This window comes from Sapajus apella, unplaced genomic scaffold (assembly GCF_009761245.1).
Source record: "Sapajus apella isolate SASKATOON/1434 unplaced genomic scaffold, GSC_monkey_1.0 scaffold43, whole genome shotgun sequence".
In the NCBI taxonomy this organism is placed as follows: Eukaryota; Metazoa; Chordata; class Mammalia; order Primates; family Cebidae; genus Sapajus; species Sapajus apella.
Genome location: NW_022436983.1, coordinates 6,198,069 through 6,225,097, shown reverse-complemented (window position 1 = coordinate 6,225,097; position 27,029 = coordinate 6,198,069). Strand labels below are relative to the sequence as shown.

The following is a 27,029-nucleotide window of genomic DNA, read 5'->3' as shown; positions in this document are numbered from 1 at the left end:
AAAGGGTTTCCAACTAGGTTTTATTTTAGTTTCTAATATTATGAGCAATGATACAGGAGTAACTCAGGCAAATACATCACCTTGAATACATCAGAGAAAACTCACTGTGTCAGCACGTCTTGTGCTCCAGCAAATGAACATAAAAACAGAACAAAGTTAGCAGCATTAAAGTGCTTTTGGCCATACTTCTTTCAGAAAGAGTCTCTTCCTCAGTGGTATAAATTTAATTTTACTTACTGAAGAAACTCAAAATTTCATTTATTCCCTAGGGGCAACACTGAAAAAACTCATGTTTATTCTAAAGAATTTTTTTTTCCCCAAAAAGAGCACAAAATCCATTGCAATTGTGTGACACTGATTTTTTCTGACATGCTGTAAACTGAGTGACCCTTGTCCATCCAGGCCTGGCACACACCCAGGGACATCCACCCACAGCACATCCACCTGGCAGAGTCCATCACTTCACCCCACACAACAGGGCAGACTGAGGGCTTTAAGTACCAGCAGGTATGTGAGCAGGACATCACCTGTGATGTGGCCACCAACCAACTCACTTCCCCAGAGACAAGTGATGGCTGGGCTGCTGGCCCCTTCCCTGCTGGCTGCTTTTTGGGAGAGGTGTTGCTTATTTCTAGGAAGCTCCAACTTGTGCCAGACAGGATTTGTCACCCAGACTGCTTTTCGCACACAGTCAACACCCTGGTGACAGGCATCTGCTCCCATCTCAACCAGTAACAATCCCAAAACTCAACATCAACATAAGGACAAGGGGGTCAGTCAAAGGTTTTGGGGATCAGGGAGGGTGGGAGGATGGGTGCTGGGTTTTCCACATTGTCCCTTGGCCAGTTGCAGTCACTGGCATAGGAAATTTAGTCTAAGGGACTTGGGGCAAGGTAGGGGAGGGGAGTGAAGACATGTCTCTTAAGGGCCACAACAGGAATGCAATCAAGCCTAGTAGGTGGGGGCTCTCAGGCCCATGAGCCCCTCGCAGGACGAGGCCAAGTGGACAGGCCATTCTCCAGCTGTCCTGTGTGGGGTCCACTCCCCTCAGCCAGCCATCATAGTCCCCACCTTCCACCATCCTTCCTTCTACTACATCCTTCAACCACCTGGACCAAGCCATCTTCCAAAACAGATCTACACAAAACAGGCCTACACAAGTCCAGGACTGACGCTAAAGCAAGGGACACAATGATGAGAAGAGAAGCCAAGTCCCTCCTTGTCCCAGTGACCACCATCTGCTCCACCTGCTCCCCACACATCTAACAGCCCTCTCCTCTGAGCTACCCCCATTCCTCCAGCTTCCTTGCAGCGCTCTTTCTACCCCTCCCAGTACAGGGCCCACGTCAGCCTAAGTCCAGGGGTAACTGAGCCTCGCCACCAAGACGTGCCTGTGAGGCTGTGAACGGGAGGAAGCAGTGAGCCAACAGATGAGACAGACACAAGCCATAGTCCTCTGGGACAGACTCTGGAACTATTTCTGATGCTTCTGTGAAGAAAATCCAATCATCCCTTGTACCTGCAGGTGTGATGGGCTGCAAGGAGGGCAGGTGTGCACAGGCTGGAGGAAGGTGGGGGTGTCTGCCTGATACCCTCGAAGGCTTCCATGAGGCACTGTGCAATGCTGAGATCCTAAGGCCTTATCAAGCAATCGAATGAACCCGATAAAGCTGGAAAAAGCCTCAACTCCTTGGTACCATGCTGTCCATAGTTGTTGCTGAAAGCATCCTTTAGGGGTATTAGCCAGATCTTCCTGCAACAGCAGGCAAAGGAGGGGGAAAATAACTAGTGCTGGAGGGCTCAAAACAGCACGAGACTGGGTGCTTCATTCTCTTGGCGGTGGCCAGTGGCAGGCGCCACACGTGCCTCTGGGGGAGCCCACACGGCAGGCAGGGCTGGCAGCACACCCCCTCCACACAGGCTCCGCCTCAGGTGCCCACTATCTGCTGGGCTGCAGGTACTGATGTGTGAACATATTGAGCTCACTGTCCAACCAACCAGCTTTATTCCTGCAAAGAAATGGTTCTTTTGTAACCATGATAGCTGACGACAGTTTTAGGACTATCCATCAGGCACTATTCTAAGGACACTTGCCACGTACCCTCATGTAACCCTCCAACAATCATGTTTATCCCCATTTCACAAATGGGGAAAAAAAAAAGGCCCAGAGGGGTTAATAAGCCAGGGAGCCACAAGTCAGGCTTTTCTGATTCTCAAGCCCTGTGTTTGCTTCACCCAGGACCATGTACAAGTCCCTGAGCTATCAGGAACTCAGTTTCTGCTTGTCAAGCAAGGGGTTGAGGTGCTAACAGGAGACCCTTTTCAGGTTCAACCGTGTCACTGTGGCTGACAATCAGCAGTTTCCCACATCCCCCCTCCCTGAGAGTCCCAAGAGGGCGAGCAGTGTGTCCCTGGGAAGCAGCTGTCCCCAGGTGGGGGTGGAGGGGCCCATATCCGCAGTCAAGGGCAAGGAAAGCCCACTGATCTGGTGAGATTAGAGCTGACACCCTCTGATGCAGCTCCCCTCTGGCTCTGCACCCTGCAGGCTCTGACGTCAGGGGCGAGGGCAGGAAGTGCAGGGTCCCCATGTGCTGATGTTATCATGGGCTGGGCAGGCCGAGGGTTTCTGCAGGGTCCCCTTGTGCTGATGCTATCATGCTCTGGGCAGGCCGACGGTTTCTACAGGGCACTTTTATATTCAGTCATGCAGTTGTGTCACAAAATGTTACTCCCATTTTACAGATGAAAATAATGAGAAATAGGAGAGTTAAGAGCTTGGGCCAAACATGAGTGGCTGGAGAGAACCTGTGACTCCAGACTCCTCAAACTGATGCTCTTTCCAGCAAACTGTTAATGATAGCTCCACAGAGACCCCATGGAGATCTGAGTTCCAATCCCAGCTCTGCCAGTCCCCAGCCAGGTAAACAGCTTCTCTGTGGGTAAATGGGAGGCTATGCCCTTTTCATGGTCCAAAGAGCAGCAGGTATAAGGAGAATCAGCATGCAAGGGCTGCTGCAGCCAAGCACACCTGGGCTCCCCTCCTAGCCTGGCCATTTTCTGAGATGTCAGACAAGTTCCCTAATTTTTTCTTTTTTTGAGACAAGAGTTTTGCTCTTGTTGCCCAGGCTGGAGTGCAATGGCGCAATCTCAGCTCACTGCAACCTCCGCCTCCCAAGTTCAAGCAATTCTCCTGCCTCAGCCTCCTGAGTGGCTGGGATTACAGGCATGTACCACTACACCTGGCTAATTTTGTATTTTTCGTAGAGATGGGGTTTCTCCATGTTGGTCAAGCTGGTCTCGAACTCCTAACCTCAGGTGATCCACCTGCCTTGACCTCCCAAAGTGCTGGGATTACAGGTGTGAGCCATCACGCCTGGTGTTCCCCAATTTTTCTATGTATGAAATGGAGGGATATGGAAGACTGAGTGAAACAGCACACGTAAAGCGCTGCAGGCCCTGCGGTTCAGCACAGGGTACTGTGAACTGCAATCTCGCAGTACTGTGATGCCATTGTATGTACTTGCCATCAACTGCAAGTGCCTTGTGGGCAGTGACACTGTCATGTTGAGCCTCCAGCACCAGCACCATCTGGCACCCATCAGGTATGTGGTACACATCTAATACCAATGAGCTAAACCCCCACCAAAGAGATTTGTGTCCACGCCCAAGACACAAGACCAGCAGCTGAGTCCCAGTGTGCGTGGGCTGCACCCCGAAGCCCTCACCTCTGGCCACCCAGCCCAGCCTCACCTGAGCAGCTTTGCTTTGCTCTGAAGTGAATCAAGAACCTCAATTTTCTTGTTCATGGCGGCAATTTCCTGCTCCAGGTTCTCCCGGGTGACGTCAACTTGCTGACACAGATGAGCAAAGGTCCCAGACAGTTCCCTGGCGAGGAAAGAGAAGGGATCAATTAGGGTGTGTGGAGCAAGATGCCACTGGTGGCTTAACCCACCCAGAGTGGGGAGCCGCTGGGCCCATCTATATCCCTGACAGCAGCTCTGCTCTGAGCCAGCCCTGGTTTGGCAGAATCTCCTACCCTCTGCTGAGACTGTGAATAATCATAACAACCAAACACATTCAATATCACCATGGCCTGAGAATCAACAGCACAGAGCAGTGCACCATGGTTTGGGCACAAGAGATCCTGACTCTGCTGCTTATCAGCCAAGTGGCAGGGGGACATGTGACTATTTTTCAAATCTCAGTTTCCTCATTTTGAAAAAAGAGATGCCTGTAAGACAACATCTATCTCAAAGAGTCAGAGAAATACGTAAATTAGGTACAAAATGTCTAGAGCAAAGAGTCCACCACTCACAATAAAAAAAAGGAAGTGAGCATATTCGTGATATATACTGAGTAATACTAGCATGACAGATGCCAGTCACTCCAGATTGAGCAATAGATTCCCACCTGACCCAAGATGTGCATGAAAATCAGGCTGGGTTTGAAAACTTCAAAGCTGGCTGGGCGCGGTGGCTCCTGCCTGTAATCCAAGCACTTTGAAGGCCAGGGAGGGCGGAACACCTGAGGTTGGGGGTTCAAGACCAGCCTGACCAACATGGTGAAACCCTGTCTTTAAAAAAAAAAAAGAAGGCCGGGCGCAGTGGTTCACGCCTGTAATCCTAGCACTCTGGGAGGCCGAGGCGGGCGGATCACATGAGATCGGGAGTTCAAGACCAGCCTGACCAACATGGTGAAACCCCGTCTTTAAAAAAAAAAAAAAGAAAACTTCAAAGCTACATCCACAGCTCAAGCTCTTCAGAGCAACCTCTGAAACTCTTACATTTTATAAATATCTCTTGCCTTCCCATTTCTTCCTCCTCAAGGGGCCCAGAGGCCTACCTAGTCCCAGCCCAAGACACAAGGTGTCCCTGGGAGACCCCTCTCCCCATCACTGGCCTCAAAGCTGGCCCTGCACCCCTGAAGGCCCAGGGTCTATGATGCTCAGGACCCAGTGGCTTCCAGGTCAGTTTGAAGAGAGATGGGGAAGGGGAATGGGGCTGACCCTGCCTAAAGGAAGTCCCCTGCTGGGGTCCGAGGGGCCACTCACTGTTGGACTTGGTGGCTACAGTTGGAGCCAGTGTAGCTGATGACCAGCTGCAGCTTCTCACTGGCATGCTCCACAAACTGGCGCTTGAAAGCCCTCTCTTTGGCCTTAGTGGTCCAAGTCAGACGCTCATAGACGTAGAGGAGGCCATAGAGCCCAAAAGAGAGGGCGATGAGCCGCCAGCCCACCGCCTTCCACACCTGCAGAACACATGGTCACCCTGGAGTGCAGCCTCTCTGTGATCCACCCTCCTTTGGGGCCCATCACTACCAGTGCCATCTAAAGGGCTCCAGCCAAGGAGTCTTCATGTTTCTACTCTGAGTTCCTCTCTCAGTGTCTCCTTTGATCCCACCGAGGCCGGAAAGACTGGGACCATCTCCAGAGGGATGTGAGGGAAACAGTGAGGGAGTAAGCACTCCCTATGCGATCACAGTGAAAAGTCACTGAAAGAGAAAGTATGTATCGGACTGTGGTGCGTGTGGCTAATGCAGGGGTCATTACCAGAACTAGCCCTCAGGCCCTGCCCACCTGCCCTCCTCCCCACCTTCCCAAGCAGAACTGCTCACTGACCACTCCTCCAACAACAAGAATGCCCATGGAGGTCCTGGATGTCAGGGAGGCCAGGCCAGTAACCATGGAAACCATGAGCTCCTCTTGGGTGAGTGAGCCCTGTGGCAGTGGGGGCATGCTGGGGTTGGCTGGCGTCAGAGGGATGGGACGCTGAACCTGAGGAAAGAAAGACAAGGGGCGTGAGGGAGATGTGGTGAGTCTCTCATTCACACATTCTGTGTGTCCCTGTTCCTCAGACTAGGGCATTCTCAGTGATGCCCTAGTCTGGGGAACAGGGACATACAGAGTAGCTCTTCCATTTCTAAAAGGCAAAAAGGGGAAAAGTAGCATCACATGTGGAAAAGGTGTGGAGCTTCCCAGTGGACCTGCCAACCCTCAGGTGACACCACGGGACGTGCACAGTGTGAGCAGGAGCCAACCTGGCCTACCTGGCAGCTTCCCTGAGCATGGGTTGTGTACAGAGGGCAGTACGTGTGACAACTCAAGTGGTTTAGAGATGAATGTTTTTAAAATTGGAATTTTAAAATAGTTATGTGTAGGTGGTTATTTTTAAAGTCATCTATTTTTAATAGCTACATACTTTAATGTGTATTAGAAAAAAATACTAACATCTGTCACCTCACAAATATTACCGCTTAGAACAAATCCAGGTCAATCAGTAGCAAACATTCTGATTGTGGTGTACTATGGGGGGGGGCACCCCACACAGCTGCTGACCTTAGGGAGCCCCGTTTAGAATGGTTCTGTGTCTGGAGGCGGGGTACACACTGACCTCCCACAATGCCCCTGAGGTGAGGAACTTTGCTTGCCTGGTCATTGTAGCCCATCAAGGCCCGACGGCTGTTCTTGGGGCCCAGGAACCTATTCACCAGCATGGTCCATCCGAGAGAGAAATGGAACTCAATGTCTTCCTGAAAGTCAGCACACAGCTTGTCACAGTTCAGGTCGTAGTTGAGGGAGAAGCACTGGCGCGGAACCAGCATGTCTATCTGACTCCGCACAGACACGGGAAGGAGGGGTTTCAAGCCATCTGTCAGGTAGAGAAATGAGGGAAAAGGTTATCAGCTCAGCCCTGCACCACAGCAGTGCCAAGCCTTGGGGCCAGGACTCCACTAGCTACTGCCAGGGATGCCGAACAGCTTTGGCTGGGAGCCACACCCCAGGCAAGTTGCCCCATGAGACTGAGCATGCCTCACTTGAGGCCAGCTCTCCCTAGCTCAAGTGTGGACTCAAGATGCCATATCTGCTAATGCTTATGCCTCACATGAACTTAAAGGAGCAGGCCCAATTCTCAGCCTAGGATAGACCCATGTGGTAGCACAAGATGGGCTCCCCAGCCCTGTGTACAGAATGAGTTCACAAGGCCAGGCTTGGTGGCTCATGCTTGTAATTTCAGCACTCTCGGAGGCTGAGGCAGGTAGATCACTTGAAGTCAGGAGTTCAAGTCCAGCATGGCCAACAAGGTGAAACCCCATCTCTTCTAAAAATACAAAAAAATTATCCAGGTATAAGTGGTGCACGCCTGTAGTCCCAGCTACTCAGGAGGCTGAGGCAGAAGAATCACTTGAACCTAGGTGGCAGAGGTCACAGTGAGCCAAGATCATGCCACTGCACTCCAGCCTGGGTTACAGAGTGAGACTCTGTCTCAAAAAACAAACAAGAATGAGTTCACAACATGTACCCAGAACCTGAAGGTATTGAGTTGAATCATCATGACAGGCTGACAGATAAGGAAAGTCCTGATTTCTTTAGATTGGCCTCCAAATCCGATCTCTGGGCAGCCCAGGGCCACAAGTCCCAAGTTCCCCTAGACACTAACCTATCATGTCCTGCTGCATGGTCTGCAGGGAGTTGGTGATGGCCGTGGAGCAGCGGTCAGACATGTTTCGGCCCAGTCCTTCCTCTATGTGGCGGTGCAGTTCCTGCCACCAGAAGAGGGAGGTTAAGAGAAGCATCCCATCAAAATTCCCTTCAGGCCACATGCACCAGCAGGGGCTGAATCACTTTTGGGGCCCCTGCCAAGAGGACCTGTTGCTCCATGACTCACATTCTTATAAACTTTGAGGACTACCGGAGAAGGGTGGAAGTCCATCTGGTAATCATCCACCAACACAGAGAGGCGCCTGATCTCCTCGGCCATTGCCGTCGACACCTACAGCAAAAGGAAGCACACTGTTAAGTATCAAGGAAGACCATGGTTCAGTCTTGCAGCACCAGGAGATCCTTACCAGAGGGCACATCCTTCCTCACACCAGCAGCCTCTTCCGCTCCTCTATGGAATTAAAACCTGATCAAACGCCCACATGATCCGTAGAGGTCCAGAGGAGGGGGAACATGCCCAGCATCCCACAACCCCACAGCGGAACCCAAAAGGCAGCTCTATTCTTGAAGCAGGGCCATAACTTCCTTCTGGAAGGCTGAGAAGCTCCTAAGAGGAGGATGTCTGCTTTCTTCTGGACTCTACTCGGAGTCCAAGTCCCCTCAAAATGCTTCCTCCTCATTGCTCACCTGTCTCTCCACCTCCTCTGTAATCTGCTTAATTCGTAGTTTATAGTCCTGAGCCAAGAGTTCCAGCTGTTTGTCGATAAATTTCAGCCGGTCTTGCCGCTCTTCACGCATTTCCTCACAGTAAACCCTGAAAGCAGAGTACTGGTGAAAAATCCATGTTCCTGCCTGACCAGGCAGAGGAGCAAGAGGGGATGCCAGAAAGCCCACACCGCCCCACCCGCTATCTTGCGTGGCAGGGCTGCACACATCCGCCCAGGGGCATGGCCTTCCCCTTCCCAGGTGGGAGGGGGACCCTGCGTAGGCACTCTTCAGTCTTCCATGTGGAAGAGGCGGTGGCGACAGAGCAGGGAGGGCGCTTTAAGGGGGTTTAAACAAATTCTGCCAATTAATATAGGGGAAAAGCTCACCTCACTAGTAATCACAGAAATGAGATTTTTAAGGGCACCAAGTCCTGGCAAAAATGGCCAGGCCTGACGTTCTGGTGAGAGCTGAGGAAATGGAAAGCCTGTGGACAGCACTGGTCATGCAATGAACAGGTACAGCTGTTGTGGAGAGCAATCAAGTAAAACTGACTAACACTTGAAACGCATGTACCCTAAGACAGAATCACTATGCCGCTAGGAATTCGCCCCAGGAAGACTTACAAAGCTGCACAAGGGGACACATGAACAGATGTCCACTGTAGCAGGGTTTACAATAACAAAACAAAACAAAACAATCTAAAATTCCATCCATAGGAAAATGAGGCATATTCACAATGGAATATACTATAGCAGTTAACTACTCAGAAAGTCAAATTACACGTACTAACAAGGATAAAGAGAAAAGCAATGTTGAGTGGAAAGACAAGTCAGGTACCGTGACAGATCGTGCGATGCCACGTCTGTACGTCTGAAGCACGTAAAAACCTTACACGTTCTTCGGCATTTATGTAAAAAGTGCTGTTTGAATGGGTGATAGGACTATGTAAATTCACAATTATGGTGCCTCAGAGCAGAGTGACACTGGGACAAGTGTAAAAGAATCAAAAGGGCACTGAACTTTTTTTTTAACTTCACATGAACAATTGAGAAAGTCAATTCTGTGTGACAGAAGCAAGATGTTTTCGTATTATTCTTTAGTGACAGGGTCTCACTCTGTTGCCCAGGCTGGAGTGCAGTGGTGTGATCACAGCTTATTAGAACCTTGAACTCCTGGGCTCAGGCAATCCTCCTGACTCAGCCTCCCAAGTAGCTGGAAGTATAAGTGTGCACCACGATGCCCAGCTGATTTTTAAAATTTCTGTAGAGATGTGGTCTCACTATGTTATCTGGGCTGGACTCAAACTCCTGGCCTCAAGCAGTCCTCCTGCCTCAGTCGCCCAAAGTGTTGAGATCACAGGTGTGAGCTACTGCTCCTGGCTGGAATGTTGTTTTTAATAATGTGTTCAAGCTCTGAGAATGGCTGCAGAGCTCAGCAGGGCATGGGCCAAGGCCTCCAACACAGGGGATCATGCGGCACAGACCAGGTGGGGTGATCAAGCACCCAGCCGCCCTCCTCACCAGGCTGTCTATGTGGCTTTAACATGGTCTGGTGGCCAGGGAAAGGGTCCTGGATGGGAGCCCAGAGACTCAGCCCTGCCTAACTGCCCAGAGCAGGGGTAGAGCACCCTCATTTCAGCAGCACGCGCCACCTATCTGGCGTCTTGGACTCTTACTGCTGCTCCCGAGCCGCCACGTGCAGCGAGTCCATGATGAGTCGAACTGCCTCTGCAATCTGCTTGGCCCGGACAGTGTGCTGCTCAAACTTGGTCTTCACTGCCGACTGGGAGATGCACTCCTAGAACACACAGAGGCACCAAGGGAGGCGGGGGCTACAGTCAAAGGGCAGATGCTGGCTTTCACTGCCAGGGACATAGCCAGTGGGAGCTGGGGAGGCACATAATGGCCAGACACCAGAATCAAAGGACTCACCTCAAATCTCCTCTCAAAATTCTGAAACTCAAACATCCTCACTTGAAAGCCTTCTGCAAGAGCGCCCCCTAGGAGAATTGTACTGCATTAGTCCAAAAATAACGGCAGCAGAGGAAAATGACAAGAATCTCCAGAAACCAAGCCACTGGCTGAAGAGCAAGAGCCTCTCACTCTGCTATTCTCAGCATCCCCTTCTCAGAAGGATTTTCTACTGATAGAGTCAGCACAAGACAAAATGTCTCAAACATCAGGGAAAAGGAGGACATCTGTTCTGATCATTACCTGCTTCAGGCATGCCCTGGGCTTTCTGAATCCTGGCATTAAGCACCTCCTTGGCAGACACAAAGAAGATGCGGTCCCCAGCCTGGGATCGATCCACCACGCCCAGCTCATCCACCAGGAAGCTGGTACAACGCTCCATATGCTGCCGCCGCACCTGGAGCCCAAACAAATGTGTCCAGAGTGGGTGCAGGTGGCCCCACAGCCCCCACCTGCCTCTTTTATTAAAAGAATAGGTGCCAGGGCCGGGCACGGTGACTCATGAGGTCAGGAGTTTGAGATCAGCCTGACCAAGATGGTGAAACCCCGTCTCTACTAAAATACAAAAATTAGCCAGGCACAGTGGCAGGCGCCTGTAATCCCAGCTACTCAGGAGGCTGAGACAGGAGAATCGCTTGAACCCAGGAAGCAGAGGTTGCAGTGAGCTGAGATAGTGCCACTGCAATCTAGCCTGGGTGACAGAGCAAGGCTCTATCTCAAAAAAAAAAAAAAGGTGCCAGGCACAGTGGCTCATGCCTGTAATCCCAGCTACTTGGGAGGCTGAGGCAGGAGAATCGCTTGAACCTGGGAGGCAGAGGTTGCAGTGAGCCAAGATCATGCCATTCCACTCCAGCCTGGGTGACACAACTCCATCTCAAAAAATAAATAAATAAGTAAGTAAGTAATAAGGCCAGGTGCTGTGGTTCACGCCTGTAATCCCAGTACTTTGGGAGGCTGAGGCAGGCGGATCAAGAGATCAGGAGTTTGAGACCAGCCTGGCCAACATAGTGAAACACCATCTCTACTAAAAACAAAAATTAGCCAGGTATGGCGGCACACGCCTGCAGTCCCAGCTACTCGGGAGGCTGAGGCGGAAGAACTGCCTGAACCCAGGAGGCGGAGGTTGCAGTGAGCTGAGACTACACCATTGCACTCTAGCCTGGGTTACAGAGTGAGAAGAAAAAGAAGAGGCAATACATTCACATGGCTCAACAGCCAAAGGTACAAACACATACACAGTGCAATGTCTCCCACTATTCTGCTCTCTTGCTACCAAGTTTCCCAGGCCAATGCATGGGAGTTACTTGGCGTGGAGCCTGACAAAGATATTTTATGATATACAAGCAGAAATGCTTAAATGTGCCCAGACTGCCTCTTGGTAAGCCTATATAGTGCCTTACTTTGGTGCCTTGGAAGGAAAGGAACCCTGGGGCAAGAAACTTAAATCTGGGAACTATACTCGGATGAGCTGTGCACTCCTGGGGCACTGTTTACAAAAGGAGTGGGCATCACTAGAAAACCTCTCCTGGTTCTGACATCCTAGGGTTCTACCGATAAAATGTAATAACCTCTTGTAGACACCTATCACGTGTCAGGCGTTTTTAACTGATTTCATCCTCTCAAGAAGTCTATTTATCATATCATCACACTGGTGAGGAAACTGGATTACCAGAAGGGTCAAGGAATCTACCAAAGCCACACTGTCTAGTGTCAGTCAGAATTTGGACCCCAGGCCAGGCACAATGGATCACGCCTGTAATCCCAGCACTTTGGGAGGCCGAGGCAGATGGATCACCTGAGGTCAGGAGTTCGAGACCAGCCTGGCCAACACGGTGAAATCCATCTCTATTAAAAACAGAAAAATTAGCCAGGCATGGTGGCAGGCACCTGTAATCCCAGCTACTAGGGAGGCTGAGGCAGGAGAATTCCTTGAACCCAGGAGGCAGAGGTCACACCGTTGCACTCCAGCCTGGGCAACAAGAGTAAAACTCCTTCTCAAAAAAAAAAAAAATAAAGGAATTTGAACTCCAGCCTAGCGACTGCAGCTGCATATTTTATCATCCCATATTACTGTATTATCTATTGCCCTTGTTTTTTTGGAGATGGCGTTTTGCTACATTGCCCAGGGTGGTTTCAAATTCCTGGTCTCAAGGGATCCTCTCTCAGCCTATAGGTGTACATCACCATGCCCAGTTTGTTACCCCCTTTGTCTTTCATTTCACACATATAAAGAGTTGTGAGGCCGGGTGTGGTGGCTCATGCCTGTAATCCCAGCATTTTGGGAGACTGAGGCGGATGGATCACTTGAGCCCAGGGGTTCAGGAACAGTGTGGGCAACATGGGAAAACCCTGTCTCTACCAAAAATACAAAAATCAGCTAGCCTCATAACCCTGTCTCTAAATAAATAAGTAAATAGCTAAGAGCTGAGTCACCAGTAAGAACCAGTTCTTCACTCCTCTTTCCAGCCTCTTTCCCAGAGGCCTCCCTAGAGCTGAGCCTGTTCCGTATTAATTCCTCAAAAACCAAACTGAGCACTGGCCCCAAAGATGCACTAATGCAGCAGGGATCCTTTAGACCTAGGGGAGAGTGGCTTGAAGATGGGGTGCATCCAGCAAAGTGGATGGGAGAGGAGGAAGGCTACCAGAAGATACCATAGAAGAGTATCTGGAGAATTCTTTGGCAATAAAATTAGTTCAGGAAGTCACTTGATCCAGGAGTGCATGAAGTGGCCCCAGTGGCAGGCAGTGCTCCCTCAGGGTGGCAATCCCCAAACTGCCAAACAGAGGCGCTAACCTCCTCCATGTACTCAGGCTCCGAGGCAGATGCATCCCAGCGGTTGTTCAGGATGAAGATGTTTGGCCGGGAGAGACGCTCGCTCACTTTGTGGAAGAAGTGTTTTTCCTAGATAAAGGGTAAGACCTCAGTGGAGCAGGAGCTTGACAGCCAAGGCCCCGTCAGCTACCTGCCCAGAGGGTGCTGGGAGCTTGGGAGAAGGCCAAGGGGGAGTTACCGTCTGCATCAGGGTAGACTCTGAGTTGGCCACCAGCACAAACACATCAGCATCCAGACAAAACTTGTCAATCCAGCTGTCCAGCTCTGTGGTGACATCAATACCAGGGCTAAAAGTGACAGGGGCAAACCAAATCATCAGGCAGAGCAGGAGCCCTACTCTTCCTGAGAACACACTGGGGACTTGTGAGGCAGGCAGGCCACAGAGAAGAAAGCCAGGGAGGGGAGAGAAATCAGGCCTGGCTGTCATAACCAGTTTTTACTTTCCATTTCATATCCTTCCAGATTGCCTGGAAATGAGTGTTTGTAAGCACATACATCTATTGCTTTTATAAAAACAGAATTATTTATAGTTCTACTTTAAAGATAATATACAATTAAGATGAAGTTGTGGCTTGATGTGAGGCCAGGTAAACACTACAATACTGTACTTCTTGGTATAGCTATAACTTGTCCACAAAGCCAAGGCAAAGTGCTTCTTCAAGAGAAATAAAATACACCTCTGACTCCACCACAACTCCCCACCCCTAGTACACGTGCTGGCACTGGGCTGAGGTTGAGAACCTCCCCAACTTTTTTTTTTTTTTTTTTGAGGCAGAGTTTCACTCTTGTTACCCAGGCTGGAGTGCAATGGCACGATCTCGGCTCACTGCAACCTCCGACTCCTGGGTTCAGGCAATTCTCCTGCCTCAACCTCCTGAGTAGCTGGGATTACAGGCACGCGCCACCATGCCCAGCTAATGTTTTGTATTTTTATTAGAGACGGGGTTTCACCATGTTGACCAGGATGGTCTTGATCTCTTGACCTCGTGATCCACCCGCCTCGGCCTCCCAAAGTGCTGGGATTACAGGCGTGAGCCACCACGCCCGGCCCCTCCCCAACTTTTGAGCACCCCTCCTATCTTTTACAGGCCATCCCTGGGACATCTGCAGGGCACTGATGCAATGGGTATAGTAACCAGATTCTAGAGGAAAGGCAAGAGGCCAGAAGATTTGGTTGAGCCCATCTGAAAGGCAGCGATACTTAAGCAGAGCGAGGATGGGGCCCAGGGACTCTGGCCTGGATTATCCAGAAATGGAAACCTGGTGCCTCCCAGTTTGGACCTCCTAGGAGGGTACCTCCTTCTTACCTGTCCATCAGCACAAGGTCATCCTTCAGAAGTGGGCACTTAGAGTTGGGCCACATCACACTCACCAGGCTGCCGGCATGGAGCTGCTTGTCCTGATGGAGGGCGTGGGCCAGCTGGTTCACAGTCTGACGCGGAAGAAAGAAAGATCAAGCTGAGGAGGAACCACCAAGCCAGGAGATTCCTATGCTGCTGCATCACAGAACAGTGGCTGGGACTGCTGCCTCTATCTGCTATCCTTTCTTCTTTCACATATAAAAAGTTAACAGCTGGGAGTTGTCAGTAAGAACGCACTGCTCTTTTAAGCTTCTTTCCTGGATATTATCCTAAAGTCATCTGTTCTGCACTGATTGATTTCTTTATGAAGCAAACTGAGCATCTAGCCCCAAACAAGAATGCAGCTGCCTCTCGGAAACTCAGTGTCAGCCCCTGACTGATAGGTCAGAGACACACAGCAAATGGAGGAATCCCTCTCTGGCAAAATCCCAAGAATAACACGGCACACACTGTCTTCCTTAATTAGCGAAGAGAGGTCAGTGGCCACTCAGAGCTGTACGAGGAACAGCAGAGTTCTCATTCTTGGTGGTCCACGTTTCTGAAAACTGCCCCAGCCAGCCCCCAGAAGCTCTCTCATCCTTCAAAAAGCTCGTCTAAAATAGGGTCTCCCAATTCACCTCCACAGGGCAGTGCTGCCCTCTCCCTAGAGGTGAGGTCAGCCATGTCACAATGGACGACTTGCCCCACCAGCAGGCACAGGGCTGAGAGCCAGCCTGGCACCCTCACCTTGGCGCTCCTCTTCTCCTCTGAGCCCTCAGTGAGGAGGAAGGCCTCATGGCCATCTGTGCCCTCCACTCGCAGGAAGCAATTGGTGGTATGACCAATCCCAGAGGGCAGAACTTTGTCCCAGAGCATGGCATTGATCACAGTGCTCTTCCCATTGCTCGTCCTAGGAGGAAGTAACAGCTGTCAGCAAAGCCACCTCTATCTGACCTGGATCACTTTCACAATGCAGATACCAGCCTGGAGGGCCAAAGCCCTATTCACTGCAATGTCATCAGTGCCCAGACAGCACTGAGAGACAAACAGTAGGTGCTGTTTATTAAAATGAATAAACACCCCAGGCCCAAACCTGCAACATGTCCTTGGTTCATCATTTCAGATCAATCTGCAAGAGGCTCCCACAGTGCACTGTCTGCCCCTTCAATCACACTTATAGCAAGTGTCACTTATAGAGACTGTCGCCAAAGTTTAATCTAGGCCTACCTGAAGCCACCGACTCACCCCCCAGAGTGTCTTCTTCAGTCTAAATGACCCCAGTGTTGCCCACACAGGGCACGTTTCACTCACTGCTTTCTCTCATCACGCTCCTCCTCACACATGAAGCTCCACCTAGTCAGTCCCGGCTGACCACTCCAGGCTAAAAAAAAAAAAAAAAAAAAAAAAATTTTTTTTTTTGCTTTACATGATGGGGTTTCACCATGATGGTGAGGCTGGTCTTGAACTCCTGACCTCAGGTGATCCACCCACCTCGGCCTGCCAAAGTGCTAGGATTACAGGCGTGAGCCACAGCACCCAGCCTTTTTTTTTTTTAGACAAAGTCTCGCTCTGTCATCCAGGCTCAAGTGCAGTGGTGCAATCTCAGCTCACTGCAAACAACCTCTTCCTCCCGGGTTCACGTGATTCTCCTGCCTCAGCCTCCTGAGTAGCTGGGACTATAGGCGCACGCCACCATGCCCAGTTAATTTTTGCATTTTTAGTAGAGACAGAATTTCGTCATGTTGGCCAGGCTGGTCTTGAACTCCTGACCTCAAATGATCCACCCACCTTGACCTCCCACAGTGCTGGGATTATAGGTGTGAGGCACCGTATCCGGCCTACTTTCTCATTCTTACCTATCACACCCCTTTCATGTACTCTGATGTTTTGTTTGTTTTTTTGATATGGGGTCTTGCTCTGTTGCCTAAGCTGGAGTACAGTGGCGTGTGGCATGAATACAGCTCACTGTATGCAGTTTATAGGGCAATTACCATGTCACATTCCCCCCTTGTTTTATTTACAGGAATACAGCTCACTGTAGCCTCGACCAACAGGGCTCAAGTGATCCTCCCACATCAGCCTCCAAGGTAGCTTAGACTAGAGGTACATGCCACCACGCCCAGCTAATTTTTAAATTTCTTAAATTTTTGTAGAGATGGGGGTCTTGCCATGTTGCTCAAGCTGGTCTCAAACTCCTGGGCTCAAGCAATCCTCCTGCCTTAGCCTCCTAGTGCTGGGAGTACAGGTGTGAACCACTATACCCAGCCATTTCTGCTTCTTGAAAATAGCTCAGCAGACTCATCTGCTCTGAGTCTCAGAGCTTTCAACCTGTGCTAAACAATGTTTCTCATTCTGAGTTGAAGTTTCCCAGCCACATCACTAGAGCAGAACTATAATTACCTTACCTGCACCCAGTGAGACTCAGGAAGCCCACTAAGGTGGTAAATTTTATATTATGTGCTTTTAAGCACAATGAGAAAATTAAAAAAAAAAAAAAAAAAATTAGTCAGGCTTGATGGCATGCACCTGCAGTCCCAGCCACTCAGGAGGCTCAGGTGATTCTCCCACCCAGGGAACTCACGGCTGTAATGAGCTTCCAGCCCAGCTGAGAGAGTGAGACCCCTGTCTCAAAAATCAAATAAATAAATAAAATATAAATTAAAAGGAAAGCAATGAATTCTGAAGCATGTCCCTGCCCTGGAACGTTCTGTGACCTCGCACAAAGGGCCTCCCTCCCTCCCAGCCAGGAATAGTGGGGGCCTCAACAACCTACCGGCCAAAAAAAGCCACTTTCATGTGCCGTCGGGCCAGCACCTCGCTGATGCCTCTCACTTTGGACAGGTAACCTTTGACATCCAGAACCTGTTCTTCTGTCGTAACAGGGTCCAGTTCTGCATTCCTGTAGGTGTCTGGAGGTGGGGATCAAAATGGGTGACCACGTGGTGGAGGAGTTTCACAGTCACAAGTCTGGAAGGGCCAGAGCACCGGCCTTGCTCACCCTAAATGAGTCCACCTCTGGCTCCCTACAGCCAACAGGCTGAGTTCCAAATCCCCTACAGTGGCCCCACGGTGTGGTGGTTAAGAACATGGCTCAGGAGCAAGACTGCCTGGTTTTGAAGCTGGTTCTTACCACTTTCTAGCTCTGTGGCCTCAAGAAAAAGAACCTTTCTGGGTCTTAGTTTCCTTACGCACAAAATGGCAATAAGACAATACCCATTTCACCAGACCATTGTGAGGATCACATGAATTAAAACACAAAGTGCTATGAATGGCAACTGGTATAAGATGAATACTTGAATGTTAACTGCCATCCTTGTCTATTTTTTCTTAACAAATATTTACAAAATTCTTACTACATGCCAGGCACTGTTTCAGTCACTTTTCAAATTCGTTCTCTCCTTTGGTCCTCTTTGTTAATATGGCCCCAAAGTTAGTAAAAGGCAGAGCTAGGATTTGAATTAGGCAGCCTGGCTCTGAATCCAGGCACTTAACCACTCTGTGTCACTTCTCGAGACCCTCCCTGCCCTGGCCCTGTTGGCCTCTTGACACCCGCTGCCTCACAGTCTCCCTCACCATATCCCCTAACTCAGCAGCTTCCTCAGCCCTCTGGCTCCACTCCCTGCTGCCCAAATCCCTTCCCCAGTCTCTGAAGAACTGACACACTACACTGCCTTGGAGCAGCTTGGCTCATTCTCACTTGCCCTCAAGTCTAGCTTAGACAGCACTGCCCCCAAGGAAGTCTTCTCTGTCCACCCCCTGAACGTGAGTCAGGACCCCAGACCCTCCTCTGTGTGCCCCAGCACCCTACGCTTCTCCCATCTCAGCTCTCACCTCACTATAAGGTAACTGTCCAGCTCACCTGTCTGCGTCATCTACCTCATGAGGGCCACACTATCCGATCACAGCACCAGCAGGTGCACAAATATTTGCTAAGTGAGCAGATCACTTGGATCACTGCACTGCTTTTTCCCAGTGCCCTTAAAAAGCAGATGACTAACAAATTACTCCACACAGGAGCAAATGAGTGAGATCCTACCACTATCCTGTCTAGGACTCACACCAGACAGGTGCTTCGGCCAGCTGGGACACAGAAGGGTGTTTGGTCCCTCTGCACACTCATGTGAACCACCAGACGGACAGGACCCAGCCCTGAGAACACTCCCAAAGCATCTAAAGCATGACAAGGGTGTGTCAGGGCCCGCCCAGTGAGCTTCCCCTGCAGCCAGCACCATGAAAGGAAGTGACCAAGTCAGTAACACCCCCGTCTCCCCACCTGCTCTGTCCACCAGTCACCTCTGCCCCACATGCATCAATATTCCTCCCTTATATGGGCACCTGGGCATGGCCTTTGGAATGTCCCTTGGAGGAAGCTGGCTGTCAAGCATGTGGCTACACTTAAAAGTGACAGCCAGCAGGCCAACAAGTTGCCCATTAGAAAAGGTCCCCGGGCAAGAACCATTCCACCATTCCCTCCCTGACCCAACACAGCTCAGAATCACTCCAGCTCTTTCCCTTCCATTTAAACAACAGGGGAGGCCTCATATTTTCACAGAAAGAGAGATCAAAGCATGCATCACATAAACACCTGCATGAAGCATGTGTTTGTCCACAGCATCATCTGAGCAAGTGACTCAGAGCTTCCAAGAGGGTTATTCTGGGATCCCGGAGGGCAGTCACTTGATCTACCCCATCTCTGCATGCCCAGCACCAGGCACAAGGCTGGCACACTATAGCAGCCTTAATTTGGGATCACTGATAAACAGGCAATGATTTGGGATTATTTCAGCTACCAACTACCAATCATACTACTTTAAAACTCAGACTTCTTTAGTTCAACAAGTATTTAGGAAACACCTTCTATTGCATCAAGTGCCACTCAAAAGGCAGGGCACAGACGAGGGCATGAAACCGGACAGTCTCTTTCTTCAAAGGGAGCCTTGTGTAGCAGCCTGGGGTGTAAAACAACAAGAAGCCAAGCTACTCTAGCTGAAAGCAGAATGAAAAGAAGGTGGCCCTCTGAGCCAGGAGCCAACCCCTGAAACACCACCACCGAACTTCTAGGGTTCTGCAGACTAGAATCTGAAACCCCTGTTCACACCTGAGCCCCACTTTCGCAAGTAAGGAAACCAAGGGCAGAAAAGACTCAGCTACTGGGTCTCCACAGACAATCTCAGGACCTGGGGCCAAAGTGCCCTTCTAAAGAGGGAGCCTGAGGAAGCCAGCGCTGGAGTTGACACTCAAATGAGCAGGGCCCTGGGAACCAGTCCTTCTTTGTGATAGACAAGGAACTAGAGGTTGAGCTCAAATTAGTAACTAGTAGAAATAGCATAGGTGACACAAGTTTCCTACAGTTCTGTCAGCAATCTAAAAATATCAGAGAGAGGGCACCCTGGTCAGGCATTACTGACACTCAAACAGTGCCTGGTATTAACGGCAGCCAGAATCAGGCAAAGGAAAACACGTGGCTCCAGAGTTGGAAACACCTGGGTAAAGCCCTGACATGTTACTCACAAGGTATCTGATAACTCTCAAACCTCAATTTGCTTGCCTTGAGGATTGAATAAGATTCACCTATCTTTAATGATTGAACAAAACGAAATGTGTGGACTTCTTAAATTAATTACTAAATGGCCGTTCCCTTGTCTTCCTGGCGTAATCCCCTCAGACTCCAATTCCACATGATTTTCAAGAGCAGAGAGAGCATCTCTGAGGCTATCTGGGCATGAGTTCCCTAGGAGCAGAGCTGAACTTCGCCATCCCCAAATCCCATTAGCTAAATATCTAAACAGGTAAGAGTGGGCCTGGCTGAGCAGGTGCCCATTTTACCTTCAAGGAAGGTGGCGCTCTCTTGGATGTAGGCCCCCAGCTGCTCAAAAATGCCATTGATCTTCTTCTTGGCAGTGACAAAGTGCTTGAGTGGGGAAGCATTCACCTCAGCCATGTGTCTCTTATCTTTCTTGACTGTGACGATAGAGTTGCATCGAGAGAAGAGCAGGGACATTGCGCTGCAAGAGAAGTCAATGTGAGCGAACAGAGCAACACCTACCTCGGGACGTCCTGCTTGGGGGATGGCAGAATGCTTGGGGGAGAAGAGGGACTAGCTCTCTGTTCCATTGACAATATAGGGATCTCGGCTAACTGCAACCTCCAGGACTAGAAAAAAGGATGGTGAGATAAGAACGGTGTCTCAGGCCGGGCGCGATGGCTCACTCCTGTAATCCCAACACTTTGAGAGGCCAAGGCGGGTGGATCACGAGTTCAGGAGTCCAAGGCCAGTCTGGTCAAGATGGTGAAACACCATCTCTACTAGAAATACAAAGAAAATTAGCCAGTGTGGTGGCAGGCACTTGTAATCCCAGCTACTGGGAGGCTGAGGCAGAGAACTGCTTGAACCCGGGAGGCAGAGGTTGCAGTGAGCAGAGATAGCACCACTGCACTCCAGCTTAGGCGACACAGCAAGACTCTGCCTCAAAAAAAAAAAAAAAAACAGGCTGGGCTCGGTGGCTCACACCTGTTATCCTAGCACTCTGAGAGGCTGAGGTGGGCAGATCACTTGAGGCCAGGAGTTTGAGACTGGCCTGGCCAACATGGTGAAATCCAGTCTCTACTAAAAACACAAAAATTAGCCAGGCATGGTGGTGCACACCTGTAATCTAGCTACTCAGGAGGCTGAAGCAGGAGAACAGCTTGAACCTGGGAGGCGGAGGCTAAAGTGAACTTGAACCTGGGAGGTGGAGATCCTGTCACTGCACTCCAGCCTGGGTGGCAGAGCGAGACTCAGTCTCAAAAAATAAAATAAAAAACACACCAGCTGGGCGCGGTGGCTCACACCTGTAATCCCAGCACTTTGGGAGGATGAGGCGCATGGATCACGAGGTCAAGAGCTCGAGACCATCCTGGTCAACATGGTGAAACCCCGTCTCTACTAAAAATACAAAAATTAGCTGGGCATGGTGGCGCGTGCCTGTAGTCCCAGCTACTCAGGAGGCTGAGGCAGGAGAATTGCCTGAACCCAGGAGGCGGAGGTTGCGGTGAGCCGAGATCGTGCCATTGCACTCCAGCCTGGGTAACAAGAACGAAACTTGGTCTCAAAAAAAAAAAAAAAACCCCAAAAAAAACTTTTTGGTCTCTTTTAGTACAGCACATGTGTGCTACAGAAAATTTGGAAACCAAAAGGGAAAAAAACCCATAAACCCATCATTTTGTGATAAGCAACATTAACATTTTGTTTGTTTACTTATTTACTTTTTATTTGGAGATAAGGTCTCACTGTTAGCTGGGTTGGAATGCTCACAGCTCACTGCAGCCTCAACCTCTTGGGCCCAAGCAATCCTCCCACCTCAGCCTCCTGAGTACGTGAGCCCATAGGCATGCACCCACGACACCCGGCTAATTTTTTTATTGCCCAGGCTGGTCTTAAACTCCTGGGCTCCAATGATCCTCTCACCTTGGACTGGACTTCCAAAGTGCTGAGATTAAGGGCGTGAGCCACCATGCCCAGCCAACATTTTGTTTATTAGCAGTCTTTGTTTTTGAGACAGAGTCTCACTCTGTTACCCAGGCTGGAGTGCCTAACTACAGCCTGACTCCAGCCTCCTGAATAGCTGGGATTATGGGTGTATGCCACCATATCCAGCTAATTTTTGCATTTTTTGTAGAGACAACGTTTTGCCATGTTGGCAAAACCAGGCTGGTCTCCAACTCCTGACCTCAAGTGATCTCCCCACCTCGGCCTCCCAAAGTGCTGGGATTACAGGCATGAGCCACCGAGCCTGGTTATATTATCACAGTCTATTTTTGTGTGACTGTCTCTCTTGCTCTCACTCAATCCCACACATCTTTGTAGCTTATCTGATCATATAACAATGACATTTTAGAGGCCATAAGATGTGACTCCAAAGTCCTAGATGTCTTTGGTCAAAGGTCAAAAGAGACTGGGCATGGTAGCTCACACCTATAATCCCAGCATTTTGGGAGGCCTAGGTGGGTAGATCACTTGAGACCAGCCTGGCCAACATGGTGAAACCCTGTCTCTACTAAAAATACAGAAATTAGCTGGGCATGGTGGCAGGCACCTGTAATCCCAGCTACTTGGGAGGCTGAGGCACAAGAATTGCCTGAATCTGGGAAGGTAGAGGTTGCAGTGAACCAAGACTGTGCCATTGCACTCAAGCCTGGGCAACAGAGCTACACTCTGACTCAAAATAAATAAATAAATAAATAAATAAAGATCAAAAAGAAGCAGATACACTAGAAGGTAGAGCCCAGGGTAAGACTGGAAATGCTGATCCCCAAAGTGGACCCCGACCAGGTCCCTCCTCAGAGTTCCCACCATGGCGAAAGCTGCTTCCCGAGCAGAGCCCACCAATCCTGGGAAGCCAAAGGGCAAAGACCTCCTGGATGAGGGGTCCTGTGCACAGCTGACTGCACCTGGGTCTGTCACTGCCTCCCAGCCACCCTAATCTTAAGGCCCTCAGTTCTCCACCCAGCAGCAAGCTCACTCTCTCTAGATGGGAAATAAGGTGTTGCTCCCGAGCAAGCACACATGAGAAACTTCCAAATGGGGCCAAAGGGTGTTGCACAAGGACCTGCGAAGCAGAACGAATACCCAGAAGAAGTGCATGAAGACTGAATGCCAAAACGGACTTTTAGAAACTAACCATCCCAAAGGGTGGGTAGAAAGATAGGCTGATCCAAAGCGGGATGGGGACCCACATGTGTGTCCAAACTGACAAGTTCTTCTGCAATATTAATGATTCCTCTGGAGATGAGGGAAGGAAGTGATACCACTTCCATTTCTACATTCCTACTCAGCATAATGCCACAACTGTGAGAGAGGTTTGCTCAGCATGGAAGCCGTATGTCCAGGGCTTAAAGATAGTACAGGTCTGAGAAAGGAAACTGGAAAGAAAATGCTACTCTCACTCTTCCAAAGCAGCAAAGGAGAGGCACTGAAATCAGGCTTGCCATGGCCTGTTCGAGAAAGAGGGAATGTGGCAGGCACAAGACGAAAGCCACCCAAAAGGAAAAGAAAAGGGATCAGAGGGGCTGGATGCAGTGGCTCACGCCTGTAATCCTAGCACTTTGGGAGGCTTAGGTGGGCAGATCACCTGAGATCAGAAGTTCAAGACCAGCCTGGCCGACATGGTGAAACCCTGTCTCTACTAAAAATACAAAAAATTAGCTGGGCGTGGTGGCACATGCCTGTAGTCCCAGCTACTCCAGAGGCCGAGGCAAGAAAATCACCTGAACCTGGGGGGCAGAGGTTGCAGTGAGCCAAGATCTCACCACTGTACTCCAGCTTGGGCAACAGAATGAGACTCTGTCTCAAAAAAACAAAACAAAACAAAAAAAGAAAGAAAGAAAAAAGAAAAGGGATCAGGGATGGGGCACGATGCAGCATTACGTAAGACAGGTTTGGAATCAGGCAGAGCTGGGTTCATATTGTGACTGTATTATTTTTGGGCTGCTTAAACTTAAGCAAGTTATTTAATCCCGGAACCTTGATTTCTTCATGTGTACAACAAACAAGATACCTATTGGAGAGAAAAACTCTCTCGAACTGCAATTTTTCTGTACCCTCACACCACAATCATCAACACAAAAGAAGACTTCTGTGATCAAAATGAGGGGGTCTCCTTCCCACACACCAAGCAGCAGACACTAGCTGGGTGTCCTCAGTCGTTCCCACACTGTCTACCCGGAAATAGCACCAGATCCCACAGGTTGTGGGTTCAGTCCCCAGGACTGCCCCACTCTTCACCGCCACCCCTCAAACACACCAGTTGTAAGTCAGGGCCTCCTAAACTTCTGACCGACTGACTTCAGGCTGGGGTTCACATCACCCCTTCTTTGAGTTCGATTAATTTGCTGGAGCAGCTTACCCAACTCAGGGAAACACTTATGTTTACAGGGTTATTGGGAAGGATATTGCAAAGGATACAAATAGAGATGCATAGGGAGGTATGGGAGAAGATGGTGTAGCTTCTGTGCCCTCCCTAAGCAAGCCTCTCTTCAGTAACCTGCTCCCTGAACTCTGTCCTCTTGGATTTTTATTGAAGCTTCATGACATCAGCATTCTTTCCCCAGGGATATAGGGTCCAACACTCTCAAGGGAGAGTCTTAAGACCCACAATCAGAAAGGTGGGGAAAGATTAGGGTGGAAGAAGAGCAGAAGAAGGTCAGAGGCCTGCCCCTGAGGCCTAACACATCTCACATTATAACAAAAGACCATAACAAGGGCTATGGATAGGAGTTACGAGTCTGGATCCCTGGATGAAAACCAATATCCCACTACCACAATACCATCTAAATCGCGAGAAGACTAAAGTTGATGATGCAAGCAACATGTTTCACATACAGTACGAGCTAAAGCAGTTTTACATGTTATAAAGCAATAATAACAACACACTCTACCCGCAAGATCACAAGACTCTCTCCACGAACACCCAGTCTTCAGGGAGAGCAGAGGCAACTCCGCCAACTCACCCCACACCCACCACGCCCTTGCCCGCTACCATGGAGATAGAATAAACAGGTCAGCTGGGGAAGAATCAGTGACACCCCACTGCAGAAGTGACCTGCTGCAGGAAGCAAGTTTCCTGCTATCACCTGGACTTTTAGAAGCAGGTGCATTTAAGTTCTGGTCAATGTTTGCAAGCCCGGGGATATGAAGCCAAAAGCATTAGTGCTCACCAACTGCAAGACTCAACAGCATGTACACCACAGAAGCTTGAGAGCTCCAGGTTACAAGCTCAGCCAGTCCAGGAGCCTCCCTGTTCTCACCCCTACTCAGCCTGCAGCTGCCTCCAAACCCCTGGCATAAAACCTATTGTCAAACTCTGCCTCATTTATTTGGCTCTGCTAATTTTGCAAGTTGAGATTCCACATATGTGTTGCATGAACTGCTTTCTACCTAGAATCCTCCTTCCTTTCCCACCCATTTGAAATACTCCTACTGTCCTTCTACACCCAACTCAAGTGTCACCCCCTCCATGAAGCCTCCCCTGATGCCTCATAGGGAACAAACAACCCCACAGACTTCTGGTTTTTATCACACCCTATGTCCCCCAATTATCTCAAAGCTTTGACTGTTGACTCCCTACCCCTCCAGAGAGATTGGGGGGGTGGGCACCTGGGTTCCTGTTCCTCCTCTGGAAAGCCTTGATAATCTCTGCTTCACCACAGAGCTCGCCACAGGCACACGAGAACCATCCCACAAGCACAGCCTGAGAGCCCAGCTCCAACGTAAGTTACATGTTAAGTGTCACACTTCAAACTGACTGCCTCATAAGTGCTCTGGAGATTACAGTTTTGGATAGTTTCTGGCAGAATCTCCCGAAGTGTGGTCCACAGAACTCCACTTGCACCCAATATCCCATGTAAAGAAGGCTCAATAGTAGACTCAGTTTGTAAAACACCATATGCTCCCATTCCCCTCCAGTGGGGCACATGAGCACAGCAAAGAGTTTGGGAAGGAAGGCTTGTTGTAAAGACACCAGTTTAACTGTACTGAATGCAGCATTTCACAAATACATCCAATGAAAAAACCTTTCTGTGTAATAGCCTTTAAAATCCTGAGGATCACGCTTTAGGGAAAGGCTCATTCTTTCTGGTACTCTCCAATCCCTACCCCCAAAAAGTACCAGGGGCATAGTATTAACAAATATTAACCTAGGACCAGAAATGAACCCAATTCTAAATGGAAACTGCTATTAGTCCTCCAAGGCGGTCAAAAGCTTTGCTTCAACCTAGGCTATTAGTTGAGGAGCATTAGGTATCTTGGGTGTAGAGACAGCAAAATTCACGGGAAGGTGTGTCTGGATCCCAAGCACAGTCCCTGAATCCACACCACCTCCTTACCCAGTTTTACGTACAGCAACTCCTAGCAGGGAAAATAAATGGATCCACGGATCGTCTGCTGGCACAACTGGAACAGAGAAGCAGCTGAGAAATTGAAACAAAAGAGTATACAGGATAAAGGGGGCAGAGCAGACTCTTAGGAGTGACAAGGAGCCAACCTCTGCTGGGCAGAGATGGGGAGGAGCCAGCATAGCAGAGAAGACCAAATGAGGGAGACAGAGACTAATTATTCAGGGAGCCCAAAAGATCCCAGCCACTTCCTGAACTGTCAACTTTTAAACAGGCTCTCTCGGCAACCAGCGAAATCCTTCAGGGAAGTAGAAAAGAGATACAGTTGTTTTTCAACAAAGGTTGGAAAGCTGTGGCTCTATATAAAAAGGATGCCATCCAAGAGACTTGCCACCAGAGGTCCAGAAGAGCACCCCCCTGTCCACTCAACTCAAATCTAGGGTGCCAGAAATCACAGCTACTACTTACTTTTTTGGATGGTGAGAGATCTTCACAGGGTAGGCATCATGGACATGGCTGGAGTCCAGAAGACAAAAAGATTCTGAGTTCTCCTCTTGTCTTTTCTCAGGTTGAGGTTGGCTATTGATAACTGTGTTGACTCCACCAGTCCTGATCTACTAGAAAAGGGAGATAAACCAGGTATCAAAAAAACAAAAACGAAACACTGGTGTGCAAAACATGTCTAATCAGGTTTCAAGCCAAACAAACTCACCCGAGGGAAGCTTACTCATTGAGGTACTGGGGAGTTGGGCTGGCATGTGAGGAAGTGCCCTGGGGAAAAACACACAGAGGTGTGGGACCAATCCTGGCTGTTCACAAGCATGTGTTCCACCATGTGCGGGTTTAAGGCACCAGGGAGGGCCCTGCAG

At 49.7% G+C, this 27,029-nt stretch overlaps 1 protein-coding gene across 5 annotated transcripts; it reads right to left on the bottom strand.

Annotated features, from left to right (window-relative positions):
* Position 1: 1 nt before the first annotated feature.
* On the bottom strand, positions 2-27,029 carry MFN2 (mitofusin 2). 5 transcript variants are annotated; one of them, XM_032300429.1, is made up of 20 exons: positions 26,872-27,029; positions 26,629-26,775; positions 26,152-26,235; positions 20,116-20,294; positions 17,063-17,198; positions 15,037-15,199; positions 14,257-14,381; positions 13,128-13,236; positions 12,911-13,018; positions 10,360-10,513; positions 10,078-10,145; positions 9,822-9,943; positions 8,126-8,252; positions 7,665-7,769; positions 7,437-7,539; positions 6,427-6,647; positions 5,618-5,773; positions 5,051-5,247; positions 3,751-3,885; positions 2-2,009 (listed from the first exon to the last, which is right to left on the bottom strand). In XM_032300429.1, exons 1-20 carry the CDS (start codon positions 26,916-26,918, stop codon positions 1,940-1,942), a joined length of 2,556 nt encoding a protein of 851 aa, XP_032156320.1. In that variant the 5' UTR covers positions 26,919-27,029; the 3' UTR covers positions 2-1,939. The 5 variants fall into 5 exon arrangements, with proteins under 5 accessions (XP_032156320.1, XP_032156324.1, XP_032156321.1 ...); XM_032300430.1 differs by lacking the exon at positions 26,152-26,235 and having other exon boundaries at positions 4-2,009; positions 26,872-27,023; XM_032300431.1 differs by lacking the exon at positions 26,872-27,029 and having other exon boundaries at positions 4-2,009; positions 26,152-26,218; positions 26,629-26,773.